The sequence below is a fragment of the Nothoprocta perdicaria genome, unplaced genomic scaffold, assembly GCF_003342845.1.
Source record: "Nothoprocta perdicaria isolate Ctin4 unplaced genomic scaffold, notPer1 scaffold_227, whole genome shotgun sequence".
Lineage (NCBI taxonomy): Eukaryota > Metazoa > Chordata > Aves > Tinamiformes > Tinamidae > Nothoprocta > Nothoprocta perdicaria.
The window spans coordinates 185,344-209,259 of record NW_020455449.1 but is presented as its reverse complement, the minus strand read 5'-3'; the positions used below and the strand labels follow the sequence as shown (position 1 = coordinate 209,259).

General features: G+C 46.0%; 1 protein-coding gene across 3 annotated transcripts in view; it reads right to left on the bottom strand.

The window, feature by feature from the left end:
* Positions 1-20,315: 20,315 nt before the first annotated feature.
* The window catches only part of TMEM168 (transmembrane protein 168), a 20,533-nt gene continuing 16,932 nt past the window's right edge, over positions 20,316-23,916 (bottom strand). For all 3 annotated transcript variants that reach the window (XM_026039288.1, XM_026039289.1, XM_026039291.1), the window contains exon 5: positions 20,316-21,407. In XM_026039288.1, coding sequence (XP_025895073.1) covers positions 20,860-21,407 — 548 coding nt within the window. In that variant the 3' untranslated portion in view covers positions 20,316-20,859. The remainder of the gene's footprint in view (positions 21,408-23,916) is intronic.

Sequence of the window (23,916 nt, the reverse complement as noted above, 5' to 3'; positions counted from 1 at the left end):
AGCTTCTTGTATAGATAATGTTGGGTATTCTACCTAAACTGCCACTTCCAAATCTGCCAGCTAAGTTACAAGGCCTCTATGTCTGCCAGTTTSTAAGCCTTTTCAGCCATGTCTCCTGCACCATGTCCTGTTCAACTTGTCCTGCTGATTTGCTCAGATAATGAGATATTTATGCTAAGGTTTGTCCTGTGGGTATAGGGAAAGCCCCTTTGCACTGCAGATGTTTCTAAAAAAATGGTAGTAATATAGTAAGAATGGTCTTGCTGCTTGAGTAAGGATTTTCTAACTCACAGACTGGAGAAGACTGCGGATCTACAAATGATCAGTTTCCAAATAGTGTAAGACTGGGGACAACCCAAAGTGTTGGTCTGCCAGAGTCAAATAAATCTTATTTTATACAACAAGTTTCAGCCAATGTTGATAAAATAATCAGYGTTTGAATCTTCCCAAGAAAAGAAGATAAAAAATAAGGGATGCTCTCACAGCATGTAGGTTTTAGGCATAAAATCAACAGCCCTGACTTTCTCCAGGTCCAAGAATGGATTTGTATGCCAAAAAAATGTTAATCTCATTTGTTGTTTTGTCCCTCAAAGCTTAATCCAGAATCTTGTAATTCCAAGCCTTGTTTCTGAGGCAATCCCATGCTCACATATGTTATCCAGACCTAACTAGCCAAAGCAGTGAATACGTATCTACACTGCACAGTGGGGCTCTTTGCAGAAGTCAGAAAGTCTTTCTGCCTACAGAAACAAGAAAGATGAGCTACACAGAGAGATTCCTGTGCAGTTAGTCATGCTCTTACATATATTACAACGGACAGCCAGGGTAATATATTCAAAGTACTTAGTTTCCTGCAGGATTTGGTCCACACTTGGACTCTTGCAAATGTTACGTTCCTTCAATCTCAGAAATATATCTTGGGTTTGGAGGTTTAGAACCCATCTCTGACACTTGTTTTTCTTCCCTTAKCTTCTTCACTTTCTTCTTCCTTATCTCTTTGGGCATGTAAGAACCAATTTTCCCAAACCTGCACAATTTAGTTATTAATTGTCTCATAAGCAGATCTGTTTTCCTATTTCCTAACTGAAGCACAGAAAGAAAGAAGGAAAGAAAATACAATGTTAGTATCACAAACATGCAAAAAATTCACAAAATATCTTTTTTATAGCTTTTAATATATGGAATCAGCTTGCCTGAATTGCACTGTAGGTAAAACAACTGTACTGGGTGGGTAAACCCAAAATCTCAGACTAATTTTGACTTCAGTCTGTAGAACAAAGTGGTGGGCATGCACTTGTTTTTTCTTTTGGTGCACGATAGAATGATTTGGTGAGCCCAAAAGAAGGAAGGCCCAAGTCTTTCAGATGCATGGGGTATTACAGTATCAAATGGTGTGACAGTCATTTCAGATGTATCAGTTGAGGCCTAATGGCCTGCAAAGGGTGTGTTTTGCTGGCGCACGCTGAGCTAGAGGTGGCCTCACAGCCATCCCTGTGAGTGTTTTAAACTGTAAGAGCTATTTTGGACAGAACCTTGAATCAGCCCATTTTCAAAAGAGACACCTGGAGAAAAGGGTCCTAAGACAGTAGGTCTGTATTAGGCTTATCTAGTATAAGAAGGTAAAATTGCACAGCTAATTTAAATGGAAGTGATAGTGTTAGGTAYGCCCCTCGTACCTCGGATGGACAAAGGCAGAGAGAGAGACCCGACTAAGCGAGATATTTTATTACCAGCTAGCTGGGGTCCAAGGCTCACCCTAGAAGGGGGTCTTGCCAGGGACCCCGAAGCATCTGCGCAAGAGGTTTTTATACATTTTGAAGTAAAGACACAGGATCATTAACCGCCCCCCCCCATGCCGTTTTGTCTTTTCGGGATTGGCTGATCTTCTTATCTTTCTCTTTGAACACTTTTCCAAACTGTCCAAGTGTGGGGGTATCCCTTATGAAGTTCCTGCAAAACTACTCAAGTGTGATTTTTCTTATCTGTCCGAGTTTGGGTGAATGATTTAGAAGCGTCCTTGATGCGCGTTATCCATGCTCACGATTTACGATCTTCCAATTAAGCGTTATCGGTCCTCACGATTTACTTCCAATTAGTCCAAGAGTGGGTAGTCTGTCCTTCAATAGCACTTGCATCCTTTAGTTGAGACACTAGATCATGTGGCCTAGTTTTCAGAGATTATGCGGATCCAATTGGTTTTGATGATTAAGAAAGTAGTGATTACATTTGTCATGTAGAAGAGCCAATTAAAGGAATACTAATGGCATTAGTATTTCTTCCTTCTTCAACAAAAGAAATGGACATATATGCTCTATATAGCTGTAACAGGAGACTTGCTCTGCTCTCATGTATATAGGAGTGAGTCTTYACAGGAAAGCTCTCTGTTTAGCTGTGGGTGGATGTTACTGGTAACAAAAAAAAAGGTACAGAGGAGAACAGCAAAATCCCATTTAGTGTGACATAGCAGAGAGATTAAGAGACCCCTGTGACTAATGGATTCAGGAGCAGCTTTGACTCAGTACAATTACTAAAAATTCATTTTAATCCAAGGTATTGAAGACTTAATAGCAGTGCAGTTTACCTTATCAGCTTTACCAGATAGTGATGCATCCTCCAGTCTGTAACTGAGCATTATTTACTTCACTGCAGCGAATTGTACAGTACCGTTAAACAAAAAGAAACTGCAGACTATTATGAGGCCATGCAGGATCACTCTCAATGTGCCTTGCTAGCTTTACAAGAAGAGGCTGTTGAAATACATGTATTCCTTTGGTCAGAATCATCCAGTTTCCTTTGTAATGCAGAGGATCTGTCGTGCCTCTTTTGAGTTAGCTATGTAAGRCGCTGGTTTGTGCTCTAATGGAAGAGCAATGCTGTGTTTCATATCTAATGACAGCCTTTGTAAGTTTAAAACATTGTCAAAAATAGTGCAAAGTATTTTAATGGAGCAGGAAGGGCCTGGAAGCTGAAACTTGGGCCCAATTATTTGCTTTACTCCCAGGGGTGTCTGAGCTCGTCAAGTGGTGAAATTAAGACAACTAYAGGAATTTCAGCACCTAGTTTTCCACCCTGCTTCTGCTTATTGCAGCCTCAGACGTACGTGTCAGCGTGGCTGCTGCTGTTTAGGGATGCAGTTTAGGGATGGTCCAAGACTGTAGTAAATTTTTGGCATTTTAGCAGCTGTTAGATGAAGAGCAAAGTCATGTCATATGAAGAGTGAAGTCTGAAGAGCAGATCTAGTATTCTCCAYGAGAGAGGAATAAACAGCTTCAGAGGGCATCACTACATGAATTTCTGGGTAATCTCTCTCTACATTCATAAGTTAGAGTCTTCATCTTCTTATGAGGATATATTATGGTGCTGGCATTATTAGAGTGAAGTTGATGATAGACTTCCAATTCGAAGACTGGCTCCTTGGGAAGTCTAAATTAAGCATATTTGCTTAAGATTACCTTGATGTGAAATAGTACTTACAACCCAAATTCAGAAAGACGTCTTGAAATTCATTTTCCATTTCACAAAGTGGCACTTTTTTAGTGCTAGCTAATTCTCCTCATGAATCTAAATGGTCTTAGTTAGTCATAATTATCCCCGTCGAAGCAAAGCACCTTTAAGACATCTGTATGGAAAGCTTAATGTTCTCTATAAAAAGACTGGAGTGGATCTCCCAGGCCGAGAAGATACATAGCCCTGTGAAACCCCCAATTGTGAATGGCTGGTGGGAATCCAGCTATTCTGAAAAGACAAAAATGTATGAGTGTTTATTGGGGAAAAGGCCACAGAAGAGTTGAGGAARAAAAAGCTTGAGGTTGAAGAGAAAGGGAAGGAGAGAGATGAAGTGTTGGGGCAACTCAGGAGAGGGGAAAAAAGTGGGAAGAACTGGTTTGTAGGGGAAAGGGATGAGACACGTCTGTGCGTGAAGGAGGATCTTGGAGGAGCTGATCCCTCAGCCCAGCCCTGAGACTTCCCATCCCTCTGGCATCACCTGGGGGGTGAGGAGACCCCTCTAACTCTCTCCCTGCCCTGGACGCCCTCCCGAGCAGGCTGGCCAGGACCTTGGACGCCACCAGCAACCTTCCACTTTCGCCGGACSTTCCTCGTTTCGTCAGGCAGCAGCAATGGCGCTGGAGGCACTGCCTTCCTGCTTCGCCTGCAGGTGCTCTGCACGGCAGGCCCGGGGGCCAGGGCCTGCTGCCAAACCAGGGGCCTCCTCCGAGCTCAGTGGCCGCGGGTCGGAACGGTTAAACTGCGTTATCCATTGCGGGCAAGTGCCCGTCTCAGGGCATCCATTTTGTTGTGGCTGAGYCACTGCGCTGAAGGCCGAGAGCCGCCGCACGGAGGTGTCACCGAGAGCGCTTCACAAAACACTGCAGGGATGCAGCACGGCAAAGAAATGCTCAGAGGAGCCATTTAGATTATAGTTTTAAGATAGCTAATTTCCTGTGACACGGTAGCAATTTGGATGAGATGACAAGTCTGAAACCGAAAACGCATCTTCACAGGGGTATTTGTTTCACATTAAGCTCAGCTACTGCTCCTGGAAGCAGCTGCGAATAACAGTGCAATAATTAGGGTGTACTGACTGCCCGGGCAGGCTTGGGCCTCGCTCTCCTTTGAAGRGACTGCAAACTCAGTGCTCATGGAGCTAGCGCAGACTCAGATGTGCCTGTAATGTACAGCAGTCCTCCAGCCTTGTTTCTGCCCAGGAACAAGAAATCCCATTTTACCACCCAAGCCTTATCCAGCAGGGAACAGGGTTGCACGTTGTTGTGCACGTTCCTGCACCAGTACAACATGGCTCTAGTACTCTGRCTGGGTCAGCACTAGGTCTCCTTAACCCTGGGGGAGAAGGAAAGACACAGGGTGGGCTGAAARAGTGGCCCCTAATGGGTGATGGAATAGGATTGCATTTGGAGTGGCTTGCAATATTTTATTAACACAAGTTGGTAAAGGGAAGTTAAAACGCCCAAAAAACAAACTACAGGTGGCACGAACAGCAAGCCAAAGGAAATGAGCTATTATATATTTGAATCTCCTAGCTGGATTCTCTGGTGCTTGATGACGTTGGTTGTGATTTAAACTTTTCCAGCAATTATAACAACTGTAGAGTTTTTACTCCTGCATGCAGTATCTAGCTGCTAGCAGCCAATTGAGTCAGCTCTTTAGCCTCTCCTTCAAAAAGGACATTTAAGGGAGGTCCATATCCATCTCTCCTGCTGACTTGCATGAAGCTTGTAGAAACCTAGTATCTTTAAGATCTCTAGCTTGGTACGAAGTGAGATTTAAGTTAACCACAGCWTTTGAAAGTTGCTGACAAACAAAAACATTGCACACGGAGAGTTATGTAAACCTCACTTCCTGAGCAAACTGTCCAAGAGTACAGACCTCTGGCAGTATTTTTATCATATTCCTGGACTGGATCTTGTCAGAAAGCACCACCACAAGCCTCACATCACTACACACAAAGAAAAGCCCCCGAAGCTGCAAACACATTTGGGTTCACAGGTTCACAAGAGAAGTCTCCAGTGCAAGCCAGGCTTCTCTTGGGTTGCCTCAGAGTTTTAGAAGTCTGGCATCAACAGCCAATCTGCACATCCTAGAGCTGTTTTTAATGTTTGGGAAGTCTCAGGGCTGGGCTGAGGGATCAGCTCCTCCAAGATCCTCTAGCACATGCTAGATTTAGGTAGCAAACCCTTACAGTGAAAGGAGTTGATAGATCAGTCTAGGAGCTAGACTCCATTCAAAGTAGCTATATTCAGTTCTGTCACGGGGTTGCTGAGATGACTTGTTTGACAGACAACTCAGAATTACAGCACGACATGGGTGATACAGCATTTCTCTGTCTCCTGTTGCACAGATATTCTTTTTTAAAAAGTTATGTGGAAATGCTTTTCTATCCCACATGTAATCCTAAATGTTCATCCTAAATATGGAATTTCTTCCATGGCTTTCCTAAGCACTTCCCTGCTACCGTACTTGGAAAGCACTTCCCTGCCTTGGTGACAAGAACCTGCTGATGGCCATCAGCTCTTCTTGGTCAATAGCCCACAGCAAACAATTCCCTACCTACCTGGAGCTCAAACATCGGGGGAATAAACAAAGGATGCTCTTAATGGCACAGCGTCACCCACAGGCAAAACAGGGTGGAAAGCAACTTATTGCCTCCAGCCTAGGGAAGAGGCAAACATCTCAGAACACCTCAGAGGCTAGGGGAACACATCCTGTTAGCTATGTTAATTCAGAAATGGCCTTGAACATTGTTGGAACTGGAGCTGCTGCAGCTCTCAAGGACAGCTTCCTTCTTCCTTGCCAAAGGAAAGGAGAAGGGCAGAAGGAGAGGAAAAAAAAACACAGGAGGAAACATTCAACATCTAGAAGTTTAAGACTGTCAGCAAGTGGTTTCAGGGGTGCAGAGGATTTCTCATGGTTCAAAACAGAAATTTGCAAAGTTAATAGGAAAAGGCCATTTTTGGTTTGGATCAAAATCTCACCACAAACAGTAAGACTGTAGGAAAGCAAGAAGAAGTGAGGATTGTTCCTGCAGACAAAGAAGCATCCTACTGGAAAGCAGACCAAAAGAGTTTGTTTTTATCAAGAGCAGCCAATGCTTCTTTTCTACATTGACCATAATAGAGGGCATTAGCAACTGAATTTCTGATTCAAAAGCTACATTGAAAGAGCACACCCGGGTGAGGGCTCTCTCCCACTGCCTTGTGGCAACTAACGTAAAGGAAGGATGCATCCTTGCCTCTAAGTTGTGGAGCCAGATGAAATGGGCAAGTAATTGGAAACTTGAGGTCCCTTAGGCTTTGATAAAGTCACACAATACTTGCTGTAAACATCAAAGATTCATGACTCATTAAGCTCACAAGCTTTCTCCTTTTGTGTAGTTTATTACAGTAAAATTACTTCTGCTTTTGTTTTTGAAAGAATAAGTATGTCACATCTGTGTAAGTGAAGGAAAAAAAAAGTTCTGTAATAGAGCAACTTCTAACCAAAAAATCCTGTTCTCATACTCGACAATTTTCATGAAATATATAACATATTCAGAGGGGACTCCCTGATGTTTTTCTGAAATATAAATGACAGTGTATAAAGAAAATAATCAAGATTTCAGTGAAATAGGTTCTGAAGTGGAAAGACAGTATAACACATGCCAAGTTTTAACAAAATTGCACATTGCATTTCATGAATTGTTCAGTCCTCGTATTTTACAATATTCAGTTTTACAGCCATATTCATGACATATAATAGCAAGTTTCATACAATATTAAAGGATTAAAAAAAATACAGGCACAAACTAAATAGATCACAGGAACATAAACTTCCTGCTGAATGTAAGAGAGCAGTTACTTTGCTTCCTTTTTTTTTTTTTTGGATGCATTTAATTAAAGACAAGCAACATCACAAAGTAAGTCTTCAATTTCTCCCCAGCCATTGAGAAGCTATAGCCGTTCCAACTCACACATGGCATAAAGGCAGCTAGTTTAAATTAATAATAGAAACTGTCCCCTCATAGCAACAGAAATGCTGCTGTGACAGCTTTCATCAGGGCCACACAATGTTCCYATGGATAGGGTTCTTTCTACTTGCTCATAGTTTCTATTGCCACAATTTCTGCCTTGTCCAATATACTCTTACCAGGGGCAGGCTATTACATGGAGGTCACCAGCCTCACATCATCCCCTTCACTACCCAGATTCATACTTCCTTGTGGCTCACTGGACACTGCTTGGGCAATCATTCATAAATAATAATAAAAAAAGCTGCTTTTGATAAAAGTTTTCTTGACCAGAGAAGCACAGGACGGGATTGGTCTCCGTGGGGAGAGACCCTGTCCACAGAGCCCATGGATGCCCCTACGGCACAGTGCATTAATGCTATAAACCCACCTCTGTRACCAACCACCCTTCGGAGCGAGTGGCTCTGCTCACAAAGAAAAGCAAAGAGGAAGAGCAAAGTTCCTTTAATTGCTCCAACCCCATTCAAGCTTTATCACTCCCAACCCCCACCAGCTGTCCTTCTGGTTTATTTATTTATTTCTTACATCAGATGAGCACAGGCTCCTGTCAGCACCCAGTAAATAACCTGCTCAGACATAATTGATTGCTCCTGAGCAGACACAGCAAGAGACAGCAGGCACCCTGACAGTGCTGCTGACTTGCTTTTGAAGAGATTAGGGAGTCTGGTATTGGCATGCTGCTCTCACAGCTTTGCAGGTTGCTTATCTTATCTTCAGAGACATGATCGTTCTCRTGCTGGAGTTCTTTAGTTAGGACAAGTCACCTCGTGTCTGGGGAACAGATTTTCCCTTCCTGAGCCTAAAACATTTTTGCACTGAATCAAGGGCATCCAGGATAAGTTCTTAACATGGCTGCTTCCCTGTGATCTGCAGCCACTGACAAAGCTGCTTTTTGTTGAGTAGCAAAGTTGGGGCTCCAAGGCTGTCCCACACATCTCTCCCCAGGTTGGTGTTTTCCCCTCAGTGTTGGTCACTATGTCCCATGCACAGGCTAGTATTGACCTGGAGATGACTGGCTACCTCCAGAGGAGTCTGGTCATGGAGACTTGCTAGTAGTTTTTGTGACCCACAACCAGTCCGCACATTCATATCACCCCACAGCTTCATATTCACTAGAGCACTTTACAAGCCAGCCCTCAGGGAAGCTTTAGCTCTTGGGTTGTTTCTCTCTCAGTTTTTCTCTACATTTATTTCTCTCTCTCTCTCTCTTTTGCTATTCTCAACTCTTTGGCCACATTGCTAGGAGGTGGCAGTACATGACCAAGCATGTGAATTAATGGGTGTAACTACCTCTGAGCAGCAATTTCTCTACCTATAATGAAGGCATTCAGAGAATTAGGTATGTCACTGAAGGGAAGGGTTGTGCCTGCTGGACAGTGGTAGGAAATTCTAGGATTTCTTCAGGAAAGCTTCCCCTAGTGGGACTTTATGAGACATCTATTTTTAATTTTGCTCATGATGATGAAATAAATAGAGTCAGTGCTTTGATCTATCTTGTTTATTAATTTTTATTTTATTTCTCCTGGGAGGGACATGCTTATTTTGTCAAGAGAGGCCTTCAAATGTTTGAATATTCTCCGGTCCCATTAGACCAATGAGTGAAACCTTCAGCTTTTCCACGAGACCATTTGGACAAGTTCCAGCTGTGCAAGGTTTTCAGGGTATGGGGTATTTCACTTATTCATGTGAGCACTTACAGCGACCGAATCCCACATTATTCTGACTTTTCTCCCTTCTGCATGTGAGTCAGGGTCTGCTATTGCCTTTTGCGGCACACACGCTAGCGCTGACCGCTGGGCTTCCTCTGTCAGTGACACAACARTTCCACTGTAAATATTTAATAGCACTGTTTAATATTTCCAGGCACGACAGAGCTGAAGTAAAATACACTGAAGTGACCTGCTTTTTTAATGTGTGCAGTGCTTGAGAGAGGAAATTCTCATGCTTTTTTTTTGGCATAGGGTGGAACAGAATGACAACCCTGGGGAAAAAAAAGAGTGGTCATGAGGTACCAGCAATGMCTGGAAAGCCCTGCCGACAGCGGGATGTTCCTGGGAGGCCATCCTGTGCCAGCTCATTAGAGTGCTTTGGCAAGGGTATTTGGCATAAAATAGGTTTTACTTAGAGTTGCGAATTCTGCTGCTCTACTCTTGGCAAGGAATGAAMTTGCAAATTAAACTATCTTGTAGTGTAATTACATTATCTTGTATTATGAATTGTTTCTGAATTTGAAACATTGATGTGGATGAGAAATGAAAGCTTATTAAGAAGAAGTGGAGGAATGTGTACAGCTGATGTCCAAGAAATGTTACATATGTACACGTGAAGAATGCCGTACGCACCACAACAGTGCTAAAGCCGTGCTTCGTTTCTAAACCCTTGTTCAGCACTTCTTTGGTCCTTTTTTGGCAAGTTTTTCAGTTACTCCAGCAGATATCTTTTTATCAGCTTCAATTTCTTTAAAAAGTTTTCCTTTCACTTGGACATCTCAGATGGCTTGGCATTAACATTTCATACTTGCCAGAGGCTTACTTTTCAATTAGGACCTGTCTGAAAAGTCTAGCTTAGGTGGGAGAAAGTGTCAAATATGGSAAGAGGGGGGCTGTGCTTGTGATGCCTCCTTAAATGTTTGATGAAGCCCAGGGCTGACTACCCACACCCTGCATGGGGCCAAAAGCCACGGGGATAGTGCACTTGTCTTTTGGAACAATGCACTAAGTGTAGTTTTGGCTTGCTTCCTAGAGCGAATTCTATACTTTTAAAAAAATACAGAAAAAAAAAAGAAAAGAAAAAAAAAAAAAAGGTTTTCAAGGCTGGTGGGCTGGTGTCCTCTGTTTCTATGGACTGCATCACTCTAGACATGGTTGGCTCATTTATCTCCATATGTCCCCAACTGGAAATTGTACAAGTAGACAGAATTTCCTTGATATTTCCTTGCAAATATTTCTCTCTGAGATGAAAGACCTGACCCAGCGCTCTGAAGAAAGACAGGGAGCACAATGGAGCACAGCAGCTATTTTATTCTGGTCTGAGCATGCAGGAATGCAATATGCTTTCCTGTATGCGTGTTGTGCTTTAACATTCATGAATAACCCTAAGAAGCCAAGTTGTAAGGCACGTACTGGGTCACACTATGAAGTGAATTTGACTAATTGAGTGTGCAAATRCCAATTCAAAATAAAATTATGAGCTCTTACTGATGTGCAAAATACCACTGGTGGAAAATGCGTTGGTATATTGGTGCTTGACTTCAGGAGACTGGTTTATGAAAGGGAGAACAAAAACACAGAAGTAATTTAGTTTCTTCCTATGTTGCATTATTCTCAAAGCTGTTCATATTTCTACAGCTTGAAAAAGCTTAATTGAGACAAAGCTTTTAAAGTGTATTTTGACATTTAAAGCACAGCTTCCTGTGTCTGCATTCAGGCATGGTTTCCTGAGATGAAGGACAGTGAGTAAATACTCGGTGCTGTTTTTCCTGCTTGCAGCACAAGGATGTACAGGGTGGGATTTGCAGTACACAAAGACAAGCTGTTTCTGGGTCCTTAACCCCCGTCCGCCCTCATAAAACAGCAGGTGTTTGGCAAGCRGACAGGAATTTTCTTATTTACCCATAACTTGGTATTTGGAGCTGTTTGCCCGTGACGTGCCTGGTCTCAACTTACTTCCTGCTACAGCCTCATGAGCAGGGTGTTGATGTAGGGGAGCAACTTTAGTGGGGCATCTGCTGCAGGTCTGGCCCCAGAGATGTTTCATGTGTGCAGCTGGATGGGGGGCTCAGGGGAATTCGGTGCCCTGGGCTCTCAGACCCTGGCATCCTTCTAGACAACGTGAACCAGCCCTCTTCTTGTTAAATGGGAGCATCTCATATCAGCTTTAGGTTGRAGCACCAACCAAAATCTCGTACTGGCTTTTGGTTGGAGTGTTTGGAGGTCTGTCCTCGACGCAGAGGTCTAGCTCTGCAAGGAGATGACCTGGGGAAAAGCTAGTGTAAAGGCTCCGAGGCGCTCGCAAGGCCGAGTTAGGTGGCTCGCTGCCTGGCAAGCTGAGAACCGAGYGTTTCTGGCCACACATGAGCAGAGGGCAGGACACTGAGAGGAGGTGCCCGCAGGGTTCAGGTCCTGCCACGCTGGACTTGAGGTGCGAATCACCTCAGGGACGTGAACCCAGGGCCAGGTCACGGCAAAGTGAGCTTAGCTTAGCTTAATAAGTCAAGAGTCTTGTTGCCAGTAGGACAAWTTTTTCCCCCTGTTATTTTTAAAATAACATTTTTACAGAGAAAAAAGACTCCAGAGGAAGTGAGCTCTGAGGAAGATTGATACAGGGCCTCAAGCTGTGTTGGTTTGACATTAATGATTTTGGTGGAAAGCTCTGAAAATCCTGTTTTAAGAGTATATTATGGCTGCCCTTTGGCTGGCTCCTTATGAAGAGCCCCCTGCCTAGGGCGGTGAGGCAGGAGGGTCAGTGCAGTTGTCCTGACCATGGTGACGTGGAACAAACAGTTCTCCCATATTTGCTCCATCTGCTGCCACAGGCGAGCGTGGCCGGAGCTCCTCATCCTGTGTTTCATCCCCTGCTTTTTGCTCCTTCAGCCAAGCAGTTGTTTCGGGTAGACTTTAATGGCTGGAAATAGGAGCCGCATCTGAGCTCAGGCGCTCAGAGCAAGATTTCTGCTGCAGAAGAGACAACCCAATAAATAAATAAAAAGTGAAAGATGGATGAGCTGGAATGAGCTGTGAACTGAAAGCTTTGTGACCAGTTTTGACTTATTTCCTCTCTGCGGTCTGGAGTGCCTCATAAATTCTGAAGACATCAAAACTGTAACTAACRTAACTGAAAACGCCCAGAAAATATAAAGAACAGCAACAGTAACTGGAGAAGAAGAGAGAGCAAACACAGAATCAGGTCTTTCATGACAGTGGTACTCCGAGGTTTTTATTTCAGCTTTACCATTATAGGTCGAATTGGCCGAGTGACACAATTGTGAGCACGAAGGGCTGCTCAGTGACTGCCCTGAAATCCAGTGTGGGCCTAAAAATGAAGATAAATTCACAGTTTAGGCTTCTGAGATATTTTACTGATTGATCTTGGAGAACCTGGGATGGTCAAACAGACAGCGAATAGCCCCTCACACTCGTTTAACACTGAGCCCAAACCGTGGCTGTGACTCAGTAACTCCAGGCTAGCGTTCCGGTCTCCGGAGCCATCCCGTGTGTTTGCAGTGCCATGAGGAGCGTGTGGGCCAGTGCCCTGCAGGGTTTCGGGGGAGAGAGGACTCTAACATGCACCGTGTGGCCATAGGCACCTCTACCAGGTCTGTGTAGATGGCCCATCTAGTCCAGTGCTGCATTTCTGAGGATGGCCTAAAATGGGAAGAGCTGTGAGGACAGGGCAAGYGCTTTGTAGCTGGGAGGTTTCCTGACCTTGGTTATGAACTTTGCATTTCAAAGCCGTCTGTGCAGCTCTGTTTCCTGAGTTTGTCCTGTATCTCTTTAATCCATGTAAGCTTTGGGCGTCTGCAACACCACCTGGCAGGACTCACAGCTTAGCTGCCTGTGGAGGTTATTCAGCGAAGAACTGAGGAGAGAACTAGAAAATAAACTAGAGTAAGAGTGCAGCTTAACATCTAGCCTCACACAGTGACCAACAGACCTTTCCAGGATAAGTGCAAGTGGTAACATTTCAACAGCTTATGGAGTGCTTGTGCACAGCCATTTCAGACTGCCTTCCATTTCTTCTTGTTGCTGTCTCAGAATTGCCACAGAACAGCTGGTGCCCGGCAACAAAATCCAGAAAAGAAGCGACCATATAAATATTTCCCCACTCTGCAACCCCATAAATCTTTCTTATATAACTCAGTTTTGTGATACACTTTAGAAACTACTGAGTAGATTTGCAGGAGCGCTGCCACACGCTAAGCTGAGGTTTGGTGTCCTCCTCAGGAGGACAAATTGCTTACCCAGAATTGAAGGTGCTTGGAGATGCTGTGGACATCCTGCAAGCCTCCAGGAGCTAATTCCAGTGTTTATAGTTTATAAACACTTTATAGACACTTTCCCTGTGAATGGAGACCAGCCTGGTCTGAAGGCTTGGTTCTTCGTTGGGCAGATCAGCCTCTTCTGGCTTGCTCAGATAGCTGGGCCCTCCTGAGTGGCTCCAATAACATTTATCGTATTTGCAGATGAGGTGTCAGTTACCTGATTCCTTCCTGCTATCTGAGTTTTACTGGTTTTATCTTATTATGGCAACCAAGCAGATAGTGCAGACTGTTTCGCCTTGTACCCTGCACCAGGCGGCCTTGCCTGGTTGTTGTGCCGRGGCGTGTGACACGAGGGCTGCAGGCTGTAAGAAGGGTGTCCTGCTGCTTCCCGCCTGCGCTCGAGCACTCCACAACTCACTGCCTCATCAGTGGATGCCACCCTTCGATCTTGTACATTCATAAAATCTCTTTCATACGAACACAATAGCTCTTTAAACAGCCTGTTATCTMATCTGGGTGATTTTATACAGCAGAGCTGCGCTTCAAACCCAGCAGAGAAAGCGCCGCCTGCGCTCACCAAGGCCCTGGAGCCCCAGAGCAGAGTGAAAAGAAGCAGAGCCCGAGGCCTGGCTGGAGCCCCGTCCTCGGCAGCACCGTCCTGGGCCGCTGCCGCCTGCAGAGCCCCTGGATTCGAGTGGCCAAGGAGACGTGGCGGCCACGGGGCACCCTGCTCTGGACACCCCGCGGCGCTGGCCGGCTCCTGCCCTGCGGCTTTGTCTTACATGTAACAGATACTGTGTTTGAGAAGCTGTCCTTGAAACAGAAAATCTTGGCATCTGCTCCCTAGGCAGCCTGTTCCAGGGCTCTGTCACCCTCACTGTTAAGAAATCTTTCCTTAATTTCCTGCGGAACTTTTGGTGCTTGGGTTTGCAGCCTTTTCCTCTAGTCCTATCACTGCCCACCACTGGAAAGAGGCCGCCCCCCTCCTCCTCACTCCCACTCCCTTGAGGTATTTAAACACACTGATCAGGTCCCCCCTCAGCCTCCTCTTCTCCAGGCTGAACAGACCCAGCTCCCTCAGCCTTTGCTCATAGGGCAGATGTTCCAGGCCYCTGATCATCCTGGTAGCCCTGCGCTGGACTCTCTCCAGCAGCTCCACATCCCTCTTGTCCTGGGGAGCCCAGAACTGGACGCAGTACTCCAGATGTGGCCTCACCAGGGCTGTGTATAGGGGACGACCACCTCCCTCGACCTGCTGGAGACGCTTTTCTTAATGCACCCCAGGATCCCGTTGGCCTTCTTGGCCACCAGGGCACACTGCTGCCTCATGGTCATCTTGCCATCCACCACGACACCGAGGTCCCTCCCTTGTGTGTTTGCCTGCAGCTACCCTGTTTTGCAGGGAACGCCAGCAGAGCAGTGCAGAGAGAACAAGGGAGAGGCTTCACAAGTGTTCTTTTTTTAATCATTATTATTTTTGCAGAAACAACCTAAGCCTGCGAATCCTGTCCTTCCAGCCATGGCTCTGAGTTTGGTCCATCTGCTACTGCGTGTTTTTCTCTCAACTCCTGTTATTTTTTTTCCTCTGCTTTTTCCTCCCTAGGAACAGTAACCTTTCTCTAAGGATAAGAATCTTTATACTTTTCTGCAAGGCAGAATAAATCTTTAGGGCTTTCAGCTACACAAACCTAATTTGTTAGCGTTCCCCCTCTCCCATTCCTCTTAATGGTTCTTTTATACATTTGTAATGAATTCAGCACCATGGTACCTAGGGACCCTATGCACAATTCATAAAGCAAACATTTTGTACAGATTTCTCCGTCTCCTCTGGCTATTGCCAATCTCTGACTGGTGCTGTTCTGATTTCCAGAGGCAGCTGGGCTGGCACAAGCGGTGCCGCCGTGTCCYGGCTCTGCGTGTGTGGGGTGGCAGGCGCTGGGTCCGCATGGATTTCACAGCCATTAAGCACAGAGCTCTCTGCGATCGGGGGATCCCGATCCGCGTCTCCGTCGCCTTCAGCGCGGTTTGAGTTGGCCCCGGCCACTCCCCAGCGCAGCCCAGAGTGGCACCGGGTATGAACCCCAGTGTCCTAAAGCACCTTGGGGCTGTAATTGTGGCAGGGCAACAACTCAGTTTTGAATTTCCGTGGCATTAGTTGCAGGCAGCTGCCTGTGGATACTGGGTACGGCTCCCTCCTCAGCGCCCTCAACAGCCTGACACCCCCGAGGGTGCTGAGTCCTTCACAGCGGCGCAAGGTAGGCATCTCGTTGGGAAAATAAGGCAGTGCCTCATCCAGAGGCCTGAGGCGAGCTCTGACACGTGAAAGTCGTTTATCTGCTCCAGCTTTTTACGCGTCCAGGCTAACATGGGGGTGTAAGAGCGTGTTTTAGCTGACCATGGTGGCGGGCGACACGGTGAAGACGCGATGGAAACGCAGCAGCGGGAAGGGCAGCGCCAGGAGATGCTCCCTGTCCAAGGCCGCCCGCTCAACCTGCTCTGGCACCGAGTGGTGCGTGGGGCAGGTTTAATGGTTAAAAACAAACAAAAACAACAACAAAACTGACATCTTTCCGTTTCCTTCCAAACATTTTTCAGACTGAGTTCAAGTGCATTGAAACACGCAATGTTACGTCTTGTTGTCTTTYCTAACCAACAGTGTCATTACTCCAACTAACAGAAGCTTTTTTTTTTGTGAAATGAAACAGAGATCATTTCAGAGAGACTTGAATTTAAAAAGCTGCTTAAAATAACTTACGCTTATACCACATAAGGGCATAAATAAATACTCTATAGTTGGGGTGCTTAGATTACATTTGGTTTACAACTGCAGTGTGTAACAGCACCCAAGGAGAAACATTAATTGCACATCCATATAGCTTTTATTCTTTGTTTATGGTCCATTTTGTCAGGTTTCACTTCCTCCACCACCAAAACCATTAAACGGAGGGAGGAAAAAGAAGCGAGGGAAGCCCTGTGCGTGGATGGGACATGGGGACAGAGGTGGCTTGTGGCTTCCCGGGACAGGAAGCAGAGGGCGGCGCGCGGCCGCAGCCGTGCTGCTCGCGAGGGCTCGTGGCAAAGCTGAGAGATCCTGGGCCCAGCAGCACCAGCACGGGCCAAAGACGCTCTGCGGTGCCACTGCCAGGCATTCGGCAGTGCCTGTGTTTTCTACAATGTCACACGTTCTTGTGAAATTCCAGCTCGCTACYACCTCGTGCAACAGAAAGGTGGTTCTGTCCTCTACGAGCCAGTTCCCAGCTGCAGCAGATGGGAAGAGGTCAGAAGCTATCGCACTGCAGAGAACTTGGGCAGCACGGGGCGGGCAATGCAGCGATCCACAGAAATCTGACTTGCAAAAAAAAAAAAAAAAAGATATTAAAAAGATGCAAAAGTAATAGATTCCATCATGAAGTACAAGGGTCTGAACTGTTCCTCCTGTTTAATAGAAGAGCAGAGCCACCACGGCACGCGGGTGTGCTTTGCTGAGAGGGTGGTGCAGGGGGTGCTGTGGGGGGTGCTGTGGGGGGCACCGTGGGGGGCACCGTGGCCGCCCCTCGCCTGTCCCCGGGGGCCGCGCTCGCCCGGGGCTCTGCTGCGCGCTCGCTCCTCACGCAGCCTCCGCAGGGAGCTCCCGCCGCCTCCCGAGGGGAACAACGAACCTGCAGAGTTGGCTTYGTCAGCCTTCTACGCTGCCAAAGGTGTTTTTCCAATTCATTCGCCGAGGCTTGATCCAATTCATGCAGAAATCCTTCATTAACTTTAGACTTGGATCTTACTGGAGAAGACAACAAATTTGGCTGAATTCTRCCCAGGGAGGCTGTGGAGTCTCCTTCYCTGGAGATCTTCCAAACCCGCCTGGATGCCGCCCTGTGCCCCGTGCTCTGGGTGTCCCTGCTGGAGCAGGGGGTTGGACTGGATGAKCTCTAGAGGTCCCTTCCAACCTCARCCATCCTGTGACAAGGTGAAAGGCCTCTCGTGTTCATCATTCCAGCGATTACTTCTCCTTTCTCCTAGTGTTAACCACACATCAGCCTTCATGTTTTTCAGCAAACTCTGCGGCAATTTTTGTCTAAAAAAATACTCTGAAACAAGCTATAGTGAAAAAAACAACATGTAATTCAAGAGAAAATACAGAAAATTTGCAAGTGATTTGAGGCATAAAGAAAAACATGAAATGGAAATGAACATCCCAAACAGCAAAATATATTTAAGCAATATCACAAATACACAAAAGTTTATTTACAAATCTGAAGTCGGTATGCCCTGTAAAAATCCTCCCACAGCAAGGTACTCAGGAAGCAGAACCTTAACCCAGTTACATTGTCTGGTAACACGTTAATTATGCTTTGCAAAATAAAGTGAAAACTAATAAAGCTGGAGAAATCATATCTGAGAAAARATTTAGCTGATGTCAGACAAGAATCACAAGACATACAAAAAATAATGAATTGCAAGTATGAAACTCTGGTAGTGCAAAACACCAGCTGAATGGCTTTTCCCCCCGTACTTATTCAGAGACAAACACTGCTGCGACTTTGCAAGCTGAATCCCTCGCGAGGACTTAGGTCTGTAGCACTTGGTGCATCTGGATGTTTCAGCAAGAWTGATCCTCTAAGTGCAAGCGAAACCGAGTGAAAACAAAACTACTGCTGCGGTGTAAATGGTAACAAACTTTGTAACAACACTCAGAATCGGCAGTGGAGAGAACCTCAAAAACGCCCAGATTCAGACCACGCGCTGTCGCTCGCTCCACGCCAGGCAGCATTCCCAGCTCAGCGGAACAACCTGTGTGTGGGCGGCCGCGCGTGCAGCAGCGCTCCTGGAATGCGGCTCCCATCGCTCTTCCTGAATCCATCCTCCTCTCCCGGGATGCGGCGGCGCCGCTCGAGCACTTGGCCCTGCAGTGGCAGGGGGGGATTCGTGCCGCCCCCCGGGACTCCCCTTGCACCCCACATTTGGGTCTCCTTCACCTGGGACGCGAAGGCCGGCTCTGCCCACAGGAAAGGCCGCAGGCTGTGCGCTCCCAAACGCGTCTCCCAGGTTAAAGCCCTGCTTTCACTTCGCCTTTCCTGTTACAGGAAAACCCAACCAACACCACAGCAGGAACACTAAATGTTTAAGCTGTTTGAAATTCGGAGAAATTGAATTCTGTCATTGAGAAAACGGGGAAAAAACCTTCAAGCACATGATTAGTTTTGCCAATAACSTTTTCTTGGCCAGGTTTAGCTCTCATTCAACAAACTGCTAAATAAGGATGACCCAGCCTATCCCAGGGAAGATCCCATGCCTTGGTAAGTAACCTGGAGACCCTTTAAGGAGCAGGGCCCTAAGGGGCAGCGCGGAGATGCCGCCCTGCCCGGGCCGGCTCAGCCAGCCCCGCGCTTCCCGCTCCTCTCGTTGGACAAAAACACGGATGACATTCACAAAAACACGGCAGGAGCAGGTGGAGAACAGGGTTTGCCCCTCATAATTAGTGGGAAGTGTTAGAGTTGATGTTCACAGCTTCTCAAAATGAGAAAGAACTTCCTGCCAAATGCCACAACCGTTCCACATTTAAAGGATCTTTGGGCTGTAAAGTTTGTCCCCGGGCTCCAACTGGAACCGTCTGTGTTGCTGTCTGAGCAGTCTGGGTACAAGGGCAAGCAAAGCCACTTCACAAGGGCACGAGTGGCTGCGCACCCTGCTCCAGTTGGGGTTTGCGGCTCGGAGACGGCTCAAACTGCCGGGAAGGGGCTGCCTCCTTACGGAGCCTTGGGGCTGTTCCCTGCAAATCCCCTGGAGCAGCCCCTTGGAAGCGGCGGGAAGGACGGGCAGGGCTGCACCCTCGCTGTCGGGCGCTGAGCAGTGGCTGTAACAGCAGATTCTCTCAGCTACGTGCATCAAAAGTTCAAATGAAATAGAAAAGTTCCTGAAGGCAAAGAACTGAAGGACTCCTAACATCTTTCCAGGTATTAAAAAATAAAATAAATTATACTTTAGACCAATATCACTACTGCCTAATATTTTAATTAAAATACTGATGAAAACAGGAAAAAAGTAAACTCTGTATCTSTTTTAGATTGCACACACGTACASAAAAAAAGTTGCCACAAAGTGTCCYGACTTAGCAGCTCGCTGTTTGATTCCTGATTTTTGGTATTTCAGCAAGCAGGCTAGAGAGCTATGCAGCTTCTCCCACAGAAAGGAACATGGGACTTGTGGAGTCCTCCCAATCTTCTGTAACTGGAAGAAATAACAACCTGGACAGCAAAGCTGAGGAAAGCTCAAGATTCAATTCCTTCCTAAGGAATAACACGTTCTTTCACTCCAGTTGTTTGTCCTTAGTTTAAATAGATAATGAACTCATTGGGTCAGCCCCATGCTCGGCGTGGAACAGGACTGAGCTCTTAGGCAAAGACTTCAGGTTAATGCGGAACAAGGCAACGTTTGCTTTTGTTCCTCTTATTTATTTATTTGYTTATTTATGGACCATTTTCTTTGCTATGTTACTTCTTCAGGGTATCTTTTCAAAATACAAACTAGCAAAAGTCTGAAAAAGTCAGAACCACCCTGGCAGGTGAGGAAAAAAACCCTTCTCAGTACATTTGTTATTCCATATGTGAATTAACTCTCRGGTATATTTAAAAAGAAAAAATCACTGCAAGATACTGAATTTTGAAAGTAACATAAGGCTTTAAAAAAAAAAGCACTTGAATAAAACCTTATCTGGTGGGCAGCAACAAAACATTGTCAGACTGTTGTCAGAAAAATTCCCTTTACCAGCCAGTTCCCATCGATGGCAGTAGAAAATTCAGGCAGGGACTGAAGATGTAAAGGCAAATAAACCCAGGTATCTTTGGTGGCTACCTACCTACGATGGCTCTTCATTCTTCTACTCTCATTTTTGGCTCAGTGCTTTTTACAGCACCCCTGACCCCTCCCTATAATTCCAAGGGCATACAAAGTGAATGGAAGATTCGTTCCGTTCCCGTCCCGTCCCTGAGCCTGGTGCAGGGGACACACACACTGGCCAGAACATCCGCGGGAGCCGCGGCCGCCCCAGCTCAGCACTCGGGAAAGGGAACACGGACGAACACGAAAGCTGTCTCCAAATGCAGGSTCATTTCAAGTAGGTCTTTTACATATTTAGATACAGTTCAGTAACAAAACCTGAATATTACAGTCGTAGCCTCTTCCGTTTAAGACGCAGTTTCTAACTGTTGCATATTCTGTAGCTGCTCAAAAAGCTGAACAAGGTGAGCGCAGCTCCTGATGTAGCACATTCATTCAAAGAAAACAGTCATATAAAAAGTTGTACGTTGTACTGTAAATGAGTAAGTTCCCAGAACTCCCACTGATGTTCCTCTTTGGTTCCTAATTAGGATTTGACAAGTTTGAAACCTTGTCCTGTGTCCAGCACCGTGGGAAGAAACCAGCTCATTTTTAACCTTTTCAGGCACCTAAAGCACGCTTTGCAGAGCCAGAACAGATTGAGGCCACAAAACCAGTTTGCCAAATGCACTAAGGGGTAGGTGACGCGGGGGAAGTAAATCATCCAGTGCTTGGCCACGTCGCTGCCTGTTGGCAAGTGCAACGTGTAGTCACTCCAGTGCTTGGACACCCCGTACACGGCTCTCACCGTGCGCCCCTTCTCCGACCAGCTGATGCTGCTGCCGGGGTTGCAGTTGTACTCGACCCACTGCCTGGTGAAGTCGCCGAGCTGCGGCGGATCGGCCTCCTCGAGGTCCACGACCTTGGCCATCTCGGCGCCCTGCACAGCGACGTACTGGTCATTCACTTTCCTGACTTCCTTCACCCACGGCTGAGAGTTCTCACAGTCTAAAACGATGATGAGACGGGAGCAGAAAGTGCCGTTCTTTTCTCGCCACCACTCCAGGAGAGTGTCGAGTCGTAGGGCATCTCCCCCTGCCAACGCAGAACACATTTAAGATGAACGGGAAGAAACAGGTGCCTCCAGAATTCCARCTGCACTTTCCAAAAACCCCGTACCTGAACATCTTCATTTTAGAGATAAGACAAATGTTCAAATGATCCTCCCTGCTAGGAGGTGTTGGAAACCTCCACAGAGATGAGAACTGACCGCATTGGCCTTGCAGTGACAGCCAAGGGCATTAACCCACCTTGGATAAGAAGGAGACAGAAATTTCCTCCTAGAGTGAAAGAAATTRAAAGTCTATTGAAGAAATCTGGAAAGAGCTAAACATGGAGGAAAGCCTGAAATAGAGTTTATTGTGCATTCAATTCTCAATAAACCCAAAGGAAGAAGAGATTTTTGAGCCTACATGCCGCACGCTAACTGCTTTGAAGCAAAATGAGAAAGGCACCTGCTGGCACAACTGCATTTGGCCAGACTTGGAGAATCACTCTATAGCCACCGTGCTTGTCCTCAAAGCCTCACGAAAATTAAAATTGATACAGTTTTATAACTCATTAAAACAAAAGATTTAATAGGAGAATTTCCACAATATTTATTTCCTGTCACCTCAAGACAATACTTATGAACAGAGTTTCGATGCTTTGATATTCTAGCTCAGTTCATGCTCCAGTTATGCCTGAAAAYAACAAATTGTAATTAAGCAGAGTAACCCACTGTTGGGCCTCCTTCTACCCACTAAATGTAATGGATACTGCACCATCTAAGTAGCTCTGAAAAGCAGCTTATTTGTATGCATAGAACATCCTGCACACAAGTCTATAAAACTCCTTTTGCTATAGAGTGAATATTAACATGAAGAATATGGCTGAGTGCTGGGGAAAAAGCCCAACCAAACAAAAAAGAAATCTAGTTTGAAAGCGTTAATTTTTTTAAAAATTTAAGAACTTTACCAAAAGAGTTAGAAAACTGTGATTCACTATGGCTGCAGTTTAATTCCATAACAATTTTATTTGTGGAATGCAGCATTTATCAGTGTTTAAAATCTTGCTGGTTGAAATGTAAGTTGCACAAGAGATTCTCAAGTGGCTGTAAATAAAAYAAGGCAGCTGCACACTTCTGAGTTCAGATTTTCATCTACAAGGTGGGCACAAAAGTGCAGCTAATTGATAATAAGGAGTTAAGGCTCTGAGCAGGCTACTACAATTAAAGTTAAAGCAAAATTACAGGGCTACCACCACCTGCAAAACAAGTACAGACCTGGAAAATTTAGGAAAGGAAACCAAATGAATTCCAAAAAAAAGCCCAAACTACAGTAATAGTTTAGCTTGGTACATTATCCCCACACTGCTGAAGTTTGCTGCCTCTGCACGGGGACTTGTATAGAAGAATATWTGTTTCCCTTCTCTAGGTAAGCCTTCTGGGTAAATTAGCTGGAAAAATCTCTTTTTTTTTTCCCACTGTGAAGGCTTTTTAATAAAGTTAATTTTAGCACACCTGTGCAGAGGTACAGGTGCATTAGAGGGGCATTACAGAGACCTGTCTGCAGGAAGATATTCCGTTCTTCTTCCTTGCCTTCGCTCCGAGAACACGACCTCGCAGGCTGCCTGCCTGCTCACACTTCATGCATGACCAGCTGGAAGTTTGTTTTGCACCCACTGTGTTGCACTCAGCTTCCAACGTGAAGAAACACCATTAGTGAACTAATAACGGCAGCAAGGCTCCTCTGAAAGACGTCATTACAACAAAAATCAGGCAGTGACCGCTGTGCTGCGTAACCCTGGCATAAACCCTCAGTAAACCCTCAGTAAACCCTCAGTAAGACACCGCTCTTCTCCATTGCATCTGGAGGCCACGTTTCATTGCTGCCATCTCTCGTGATCCTCTCTAGAGGGGGGAGTGGATCCCAAGAGTGGATTCCAGGAGCTAACGACCAAGGGCTCCACCCGTCACAAACAGCCCTGCCCAGCTCGCGGGCACAAAGACAGGATCGCCGGCCCCTCCGCTTGCAGCTCCCTGTTCCCGCTGCACTCAGGAGCAGCACTATCACTGTCACCCTCCATGACTTGTCTAACTCCTGCAAGAGGAAACTAAGAATAAAAGAGGATTCATGGCGTGAAAAAAATAAAAGAGGATTCAGGTGAAGATGAGCTTGGATGGAGAACAGAAAGGGAGCTTGAGGAGAAAGTTGAGAACCACTGCATTTGCACATTCTGTTATCATAATAGAGTAGTCCTATTTTTTTTTTTTTTTTTTTGTAATTAATTGTTACCTTTGCCCTTATCCTGAAGACATTAATTTGGGAAATATCGACCTGAGCAGGGACACAGAGACCTGGGCTTCTCCATCACGCTCCTTTCAGCAGACATGAGCCCTGGCTGCTCTGCAGGCTGCCTGATGACCTCCGTGCAGCCACGTCTGCCGGTGTGCACCCTGGTACCGTCTCTGCCGCAGCCCTCCCGGCAGCGCAGGCCATACGGAAGCAGCTGCTCCCGTGAGCTGGGCCATCCTGGTCCACCTCCTGTGAGCTGGGCTATCCAG